Source organism: Silene latifolia, chromosome Y (genome assembly GCF_048544455.1).
Source record: "Silene latifolia isolate original U9 population chromosome Y, ASM4854445v1, whole genome shotgun sequence".
Classification (NCBI taxonomy): domain Eukaryota; kingdom Viridiplantae; phylum Streptophyta; class Magnoliopsida; order Caryophyllales; family Caryophyllaceae; genus Silene; species Silene latifolia.
In genome coordinates this window covers 181,444,874-181,454,218 of record NC_133538.1, presented here as the reverse complement: position 1 = coordinate 181,454,218, position 9,345 = coordinate 181,444,874, and the positions used below count along the sequence as shown (strand labels likewise).

Below are 9,345 nucleotides of genomic sequence, written 5' to 3'. Positions count from 1 at the left end.
GCCACGGTGGCTAACGATATGACCCAAAAGCTTGCCAGAGGTGACCCCGAACGCGCACTTCTGTGGGTTTAATCTCATATTATACTTTCTCAATCTCTCGAAGAATTTTCGTAATGCCATCAAATGGTTATTACGTTCCTTCGATTTTACGATCATGTCATCGACGTAGACCTCTACTTCCTTATGAATCATGTCATGCAGCAACAACGTCGTTCTTTGTTCTGGTAAGTCGCACCTTTGCATTTATTAATCCAAACGGCATCACTGTGTAGCAATAAGTGCCCCATGGTGTTGTGAAAGCAGTCTTGTGCATATCTTCCTCGGCCATTTTTATCTGGTTGTAGCCGGCGTACCCATCCCTAAAGGATAATAATGCATGGTTAGCGGTATTGTCAACCAAGATGTCATTGTGAGGTAACGGAAAGTCGTCCTTTGGACTAGCCTTATTTAGATCACGAAAATCAACACAGACCCGAACCTTTCCGTCTTTCTTTGGGACCGGCACCACATTAGCTATCCAATCTGAGTATTCCGATACTTTGATGAACCCGGCCTTGAACTGTTTATCAATCTCTTCTTTGACTTTCAAAGACCACTCGGTACGCATTCTACGTGGCTTCTGCTTTGCTGGTTTGAACCCTGGCTTGATCGGAATCTTGTGCTCTGCAATTTCCCTATCAATACCCGACATATCTTTGTAGGACCAAGCAAATACATCTTTGAATTCATTCAACAATTCAACAAACCCCTTCCTTTCTGCGGGATCTAAGGTTGTTCCTATCTTAAGCTCCTGATGCTCTAAGGTAGTCCCCATATTAACAACTTCGGTATCTTCGATTACCGAGCTTCTTTGGTCGTATTCTTCCAACCCTTTTACTAACTTGGGAGGCGGTTCCACATCCTCCTCTTCTTCTTCCACCTGTCTATCCTCGACCACATTCTCAACGTTATTAAAACAATCAATTGAATCACAATATAAATGAGACAAGTCGTAAGCAAACTGATTCATCTTATTATTGATTTGAAACTGCACAAATTGCGTTAACATTTGGGCCAACTGATCAGAGGTCAGTGGCGAGATAGGAGCAGTATTCGGGACAGGCCCCGGAATACCAGCACTAGGGGAAGGTACGGGAAAAGGAAAGACTGGGGAAGGGGTATCTTCGACACCTAAAACTCTAGACTTAGCCTTAGGACTTATGTCAGACTCAGACTCGGACTCAGACTCAGACTCAGAATCGTCATCAGGCTTGAACATTTGCCCTTCTCCAATGGTCATCTTGAAAAGCGAACCCTTGTTGTCGGTCCATTTCATGGTTTTCTGCCATCCAGATGTATTCCTCTGAGGATCTACATCAGTAATGAGGGTAGATGGATCGAAACGATCACTCCTTACGATCATGTTTACCAAGACTTCGTTTGGTATTTCCGGCTTCTTTTCCTCTCCAAAGAGGAGACCCATAGCTTTCCCATCTTCGATCGGAACAGACTCCTTCTTTATTGTAGCTACTGCCATAATGTCTTCGGGAATATAGAAACAATCACGGAATACTTCGATTCCCGGGGACCAGCTTGTTGGCCTTTGAGTTGAATAGTGGTTCGGGGAAGTCTAAACTCGGCATTTCCTCCCCGGCTTTCACAAAGTGGCCGTTTAGAGTTAGCAAGTACGGCCCCATCTTGATGTCTCGGTCTTCGATCGAGACTCTCTTTCTCAAGGAGTCTTCTTCAGTTGGTTCATACCCAAGCCCGTATCTTGTCCCCTTAGGCACTGGCGACTTCAATTGAAATGCGTTTTCCCTTCGGGGGTACATGGAGTACCCGAAGTACTTTCCGGTCTTGAAGATTGTTTTACAAACACGGCCTCCCGTATATAAGTCCATATTCGGTGCCTCGAATGTGGACTCAATTGCGTTTACTATCTCGAAACCACAAGACTCCAAGGCGGTATTATCAGTTTGCACTTCGGAAGTAACATCTCCTCCCGTCATAATTATAGGAGTAGCATCGATGGTCACTACCTCTCCCTTGAGAGGGATTTTAATCTTGCGATGGAGGGTAGAAGACACGGCTCCAGCTGTGTGAATCTATGGTCTCCCGAGCAAAATGTTGAAAGATGAGGCAACATCTGTCACTTGGAAATTGACCTTGCGCTCCACCTTTCCCACATTCACGCTTAAAGTGACGAGTCCGGACACTCGACGCACTGTGCCATCGAAAGCCTGAACCGTTTGCGTAGTGGGTGCGAAGTCGCTTTTCTCGAGTCCCAAAATAAAAGCGGTCCATAGTGGGAGAACATTAACTGCAGACTCGTCATCGACAAGGGTCATTGGGAGTCGCTTATGACGGCATTCTACCATGATGTACATAACGAGACAATGTTGTGGCCCAAATGAGGGCAGGTCTTCATCAGAAAAAGTTACGGCATTAGTGAGCCGAGGTTGGTTTTGAGCAACAAATGAGACCACGTCATCTGGAGTAGTGTGCGGTGACACGGTCATATTCATTAAGGCTTGAAGCAGAGCTTGTCGGTGTTCAAACGAGCTCAACATTAACTCCCACATGGAGACATCTGCCTTACTCTTTTGTAACTGCTTGATGAGGGAGGCCTCTGAGGTCGACCCTTCACCAAGAGCCCGGACTGAGGTGGCCTCCTTGGTGGGTGTCTTACTTAGACTGTCTCCAAAGATAGAGACATGGTTTGCCTTCTCGACACAATAGGGACGTCCCGATCGAGTCAAATGATTAGATTCGAGGACATCTTTCCTCAATTTAGAAATTTCTTCCTGAGTTCGGGGAATAATCGCACCTTCGGTGAGATAGATGTCGTCTTCATCGTCAGCCCAGACCCCATTAATTTCATTCTCGCTTCGAAGAATGTATGGTGTGCAATCGATAGCAAAATCCCCAATTCGAACGTCGTTCTTAGCTTGAGGGATATACTCAGAGAAGCTTACATAGACCTTCCCCACGAAAAACCCAGTGAGACGGCAGATGGGTTGGATTAAGTGTGATACATCGGTATTGTCTTCGACGAATATTGCATTGGCATGGTCGCCAAAAGGATTGTTCAGGTTGTTAGGTCGGACGGTGGGAATGGGGAGCGACCCATTCTCGATCATGTCTTGGATTTCATGTTTAAGACGGTAACAATTTTCGGTATCATGACCTTTTCCTTGATGATAAGCACAGTAGGCGTTGGGCTTATACCATTTACCCTGTCGATCCGCAGGCGGGTCCGGAGTTGGACCAATTGGGTTCAGTTTCCCTTGGGCCGAGAGCCTTTGGAGGGCGTATGCATAGGTACACCCGATGTCAGTGAACGCTCTTGGCCCATGGCGTTGCGATCCCTTAGGAGCTCCTCCCAAAAGACCGATGGCTTGGATATGATTGCGTAATCGGATGCCTTAGCTTTGGAAGAGGAGGCACCCTGATACCCTTTTGGCTTTTCAGCCTCAGCAGAACGAACGTCGTCCTCAATTTTTCTTCCGACTCGAATAAGGTCCTTGAACGAGCCGAAGTGTTGATATTTGATAGCGTCACGGTAGACAGGTCGAAGATTTTTGATGAACTTATCTACCATTTCAGTCTCCTCTGGCCTTTTGGCCAACTTCACGCTTTCAGCGCGCCAGCGGTTGAGGAATTCAGTAAATCCCTCCTTATCCTTCTGTGTCATCACCTCGAGTGTGCGCACAGTAGTCTGAATCTCGGCATTATCAGCAAAGTGTTTGCAGAACTCCACCGCTATATCTTCGAAAGTGGGGAAATTCTTAAGCTCAAGGCTGTAGAACCACGCCTTCGGGTGTTCTCTTAGGGATTGAGCTAAAATGTGGGGCAACATCTCAGCAGGTACCCCTTTCAACGCAAGGTACTCCTTGTAGGAACGGATATGTTGCAATGGATCTTCCGTCCCTTTGAACTTTGGGATATCAGTTAGGACAAAATTGGTTGGTAGCTTGTCCTGGACCGGCATGTACCCTCTGGCATTCTCATAATGCACATTTTCCCCTCGGGATAGCTTCAACTGTTCCTCTATTAGTCGGAACCTCTTTTCGAATTCAGTTTCCGGGGGCGGTGGTATGGGAGCTTCCACCGCGATCTTGGCTTCCACAGCCGTCAAGCGTTCCATCATTGCGACCAAAGTGTCGTTAATCTGCTTCAGTGCCTCTGCGGTAGTCATACTTCTTGTTTGTAGTGGCCTTTCTACAATAAAATCCCGAGCGAGTATCAGTTATCGAATCAAAATCCACTGCACAAACAGGACTCGACTTATAACAACATGACGGACTCCATGCGACTCGATATTGGGCTTAGACCCGGAGATCGAGCAATTGGGCCCCCTCGGTTTGGGTCATACACGACTAGGGACGGTTTTTCAAACCTAAAAACTGGCTATAACTTGACATGGATCCTACGAACGAACTATTCTGGCTCGTTGGAATGGGTCCTAACCGTGATACATACGTGGCTTGTGTTTTAGACTCAATGTGATCATAAATCCGACATGACAAACCCGTGTTCAAACCAGACATGGCTCTTGGGCTTTGTGACAAACGCCCTAGGTGGCCTAGTGGGGACGTTTTGGTGGACTGACTTGGACCAAATGGTCGACTTTCATGACTCAGACCCAATGATCGGTTTAGGTGACTCACTTGACAAGTGTTCTAACCAAACAAAGGCTCACTCGAGCCTAAGGGTGGACTAGCTCGCCTATATCGAGCAAGCAAAAGCCCAACTCGACTAACCCGACCCCACTGACTCAAACTCTATTCTAGGTTTGGGTTGGACCTGGGATACAGTCCATCGAAATTTGAAATCGAGAAGGATTGAATTGACTTTTAAAATGGGCAGCACTTCGGCTTGAAAGAAGGTTCAAAATTTCGAAATAGAGGGCCGAAATTTTCGAAAAGAAATGGACTTGAAAAAGAATCAAATTTTCGAAAGAAAAAGAAGATGGATTTGAAAATGCTATTTTGAAAACATGACCCGGGATTCACATAGCATGTAATCATTCGCATTTTAGGGATGCAATGCATGAACTAGACTCTTCTAAGTCTCGGTCAGTCCTCTAAAATAGGTCTATGCCAGTAAAACCGCTTTGTCGGGGAGTCCACATACCGTCATATGCCCGTAGCAATATGCCTCGTATGCAGCTGCCTACCTCCACGGAATAACCTTGATACTTAAATCGGATATAGTGGACATCAATATCCTCCCTTGGAATTAACCCAAGAGATTCTTTGGCCCGCCTAAAGTCTCGGGGGTTTATGCATGATTAACATAAAAAAAAAATCTGACAACAATCCTAATAGCCATCTTAAACTTTTCAAGTTTCACTGTCCCCAGCGGAGTCGCCAAATTGTGGACCATGGAAAAACGCTCCACTCAAATGCTTTTTCAAAACATTTTTAATTTTAAAAGAGTCGCCACTAAATTTTTAAATGGAATTTAGAAACCAATTTTAGAGATTTGAATTCGTGTGACTTTACGTGTTAGGAAGTTAATTTAATTTCATTAAAACAACACCCAACCCCCGCCCGTTGCAATAACGGTCTCTACTAGGTGAAAGATGGCTATATCGGAAAGATATCACATGCGTATGCAACCATTGAATTTAAATCCTATCATGCGAATTTCATTCTAAGTCGTTTAAAATGCATTTAACTTCGTCGAAGTGGTTTAGCATGTCAGGTTCATTGATTAAACTAGAAAAACACATCCAAAGAGAGGGATAGGAAGGCTTACGCTTAGCATAAGATGTATTAACAAACATTAGTGGTTAGCTCATACATACAATATAAATTACAAATAAAGTAAATTAAAATCTAAAACATAAACTAACTAAACTAAGGATTAATCAAACAAAGTCAAACAAGGAAGCAAATTAAAACACAAAACCTGGACAAACCCGTGCACTGCACGGATCTGAAATTTTCGAAATATGTCAGAGTTGACCCGTGCACTGCGCGGGTTTTGAATTAATACATTGCTAATTACAAAATAAATACTAAATCAATGCAATAAATTACGAAAATCTACCTAAATTAAAATTACAAATTATAGGTCTGGAAATCATAAAAAATCAATTTTTATATGGTTAAAAAATAAATACACGTAAATTAAATAAACTCGATTTATTAAATTGCCCTATTCCAACACAAGGATATGTAAATGAGACGGGGTGTACGACCGACCGATATGGCGGATTTATTTCCCATTTCAAGTCAACGCGGGTGCCGGAATGGTACTTTAACTCATACTCAAATTATTCTAGTTTCGATATTAGTTAGACGATGTTAGACAATGGTTAGTAAATAAACAATAAAAAAAGGAAATAAAAAGGAGAGAAGGGTGTTTTAATGCACCCTCAACCTACATGTATCGTTGACACCGTCTTGGGTCGTAATCGATCGTAGATTTTATCTCGAGGGGCCGTCGTCGACGAAGACAATTGAAATTGAATTTTGAAATCACGAAACAAACACGTTCAAAAGGCAAACTTGAGCAGCGATTTTCAATCGCTCACCACGACTTCGTTTCTCAACGATTTTTCAAACCGAAAGATGTTTTGGAAACTAGAAAGACTGAATTTTGTAAATATGGAAACAAACCAGATGTTTTAATGGGATTTGCGCACGAGAATCAAGGCCAAATATCACGACAGAAACTCAAAAACACGATTTGTGTCCCTGTTTTCGAGCGGCTGTCACGGCTTTAGTTTAGGGTTTTTTGGACGATTGATGGTTGTTATTTGCAGTATGTTGTGGGGAGAACTTAGAGGAATGAATGTATGGTTAAGGGGGGGTATTTATAAGGAGTTTCGAAGGGTAGAATTAGGGCAACAAGCAGTCGGGCCTGTTTCGCATAGCTGATGTCCATCAGCTAATTCGTGGGGTTTTTAGGGTTTGTATGAGGGTTTTATTGGTGGTTAAGCTAAGGTAATATGGGTAGGATACTAGGGTATGGTGTAGGGTTAATGGGCACGGGTTTGGTAGCTGTTTGGAGCGGTTTTTGGGCTCGGGTTTGAGCACGCAAAACAGGGGAGGCTGCTTGTGTTGCGGGTTGTTTGTGGAGTATTTGGGACGGAAATTGGATGGGTTTTGTGGTGTTCTAGGTGCTGGGTTGTTGTGGGTAATGTGGAGCGCGGGTTGGTGGTGATGGGTTGCGGGTTTGGACCAAGTTTGAGTCGGTTTAGAAGGTCTTTCGATGGGCTATACAAACACGGGTAAAGGAAGGAATTGGGCTATGTTGGGGAGTGTTTAGGACGAGATTTGGGTGTGGATATGGGGGTTCGAACTGGGGTTGAATGAGTAGAGGCCTAGGTTGGTTAGTGTACTCGAGATTCGTGCCAATTCGTAAAGAAAACGGGCTTAAAAACCGAGCTAAGATCGAGCTCCAAAACGCGTGGTTGAAACGAGTTTTAATTTTTCAAATTCGATTTTTCAAATCAAATAGCACATTTAAAATGAATGATTTTTCAAATCAAAAAAATCTATTTTATTTTCAATAAAATAAATTTAAGAAAATAAATTCAAATTAATTATTTATTTTATTTTCAATAAAATAAACTTGAGAAAATAAATTCAAAAGAAAGTAAAATGAATTCACCTTAAAAAAGATTTAATTTAAATATCATTTAAATTAATAAAATACTTCGTCGACAACGCTCATTCTACATCGTGAAACGAGCCCAAATAATGACAATGACAACTAATAAATACATGCGTCCTATCATCATCGGGTGTTTGTCGGGTTTTCTATAAATTCCAATATCGACAGATATGGGTATCTACAATCATAATGATCACATGTTTAAATCTCATATTTAAGAATACATGTGGGAAGTAATATTTTACAGTCAACTGGTCCACACATATCGGTAATGATTGGCTGACTAGAGTTTGACATTAGTGTCGTGCGACGGTGATGATCAGTTGATACCCTGAGGTCATACCTATAGGGTAATACTCTTAATTGATTATTTAATTAATCGTATACCGATACGAGTTAATTAAATTGCTTAAAATTGACGGATGATTTTGTGAGTAAAATTAACGTGTCTTATTGTAATTCGACTAAATAAGATACGGTCTAAGTAATCAAATTCTTTTATTACTTAGATTAAATTATTGTTTACGAAACAATTGAAACAGGTTGAATAATTTATTATAAATACAAGTCGTTGTAATTTATAATTCGATAAACCATTTTGGTACAAGTAATCAAGAATTACTAGTTAAACTTTGTATGTGACATATTTTATTAATATGTTGATTTTTAATATGTTAAAAATACATTATAATGTAATATGTCATGCAACATGTGACATATGAGAAAATTGACAAATGACAAAATAAAATGGACTTTCCATTTTATGCATGTACCGAAATATGGAGGGGATTGGGGTTTATATTGTGTTGTTTATTTTAAATAAAAACACAATGATTAAACCCTACTCATAGCCATGCATGCCTAGTTTGTCTTGGGTAGAATGTGAAGCTCATGCATTGGCCCCTACCCTTCCCTCCAACCGGTTTTCTACTAGAAAAAGGCAAGGGTTTTTCTCATATAATTATTCAACTCCACATTTGATAATTTTTCTAGTGTTAGAAAAATACAACCATTCTCTACAATTTATGAAATAAACTTAGAGAAAGAAACCTCACAATTATTCCTCTTGGCCGAAATTCTCAAGGGCCAAAATAAATATTTTGTGTCAATTTTAAGTAAATTTTAATTAATACTAGATCATATTAATTATTATTATTAAGGGTGTTACTTTGGGTATAGTTCCTTGGGAGAGATTCTCCACTTGAATCTTATTCTTCCATCTTTGGAAAGCCCAAGAACTAGTAAGAAGGTGAACTTGCTAGTGCCCTTTGATCCGAAATACCCAATGTAAGAATTGATTTTCTCCTTATACTTGTTATTGTTTTGCATGCATAAGATCTTGTTTTAATTTTATGACTAAATTAAACTATCATACTATGAATATGTATACTAATGAGATTAATGAATCCTAACAAAATCATGTTACCAATCATAGCTACCGAATTCCTTCAAAGAAACCACTTTCTATGAAAGAACGAAATGAGTATAATAATAAATAGAGGATGAAAGGAGGATGAAATGCATGATGTCATCGTAAATACAATAATGTCAATGAACGAGCAATAAGATAAATCAACATTCAATGTTATAAAAACTTGATAAACATTTTTAACAAGTCCATTTATATAATGACCTCTCACTTAATTATATAAATGATTCCAAGATTTGTTTTTAGACAAAAAATAGGCATCGCTTGGGCGAAACATCCCATAATTGTGTAAATTCGGTAAGTCAACG

At 40.9% G+C, this 9,345-nt stretch overlaps 1 protein-coding gene across 1 annotated transcript; it reads right to left on the bottom strand.

The window, feature by feature from the left end:
• Nucleotides 1-3,256: 3,256 nt before the first annotated feature.
• On the bottom strand, nt 3,257-4,177 carry LOC141629552 (uncharacterized). Its single transcript, XM_074442533.1, has one exon. The coding sequence runs from the start codon at nt 4,175-4,177 to the stop codon at nt 3,257-3,259; it is 921 nt and encodes a 306-aa protein (XP_074298634.1).
• Between the last annotated feature and the right edge of the window lie 5,168 nt (nt 4,178-9,345).

What these genes read in the sequence shown, in the direction of transcription:
- LOC141629552 (XM_074442533.1), bottom strand. Translation starts at nt 4,177, where the DNA reads ATGACTACCGCAGAGGCACTGAAGCAGATTAACGACACTTTGGTCGCA.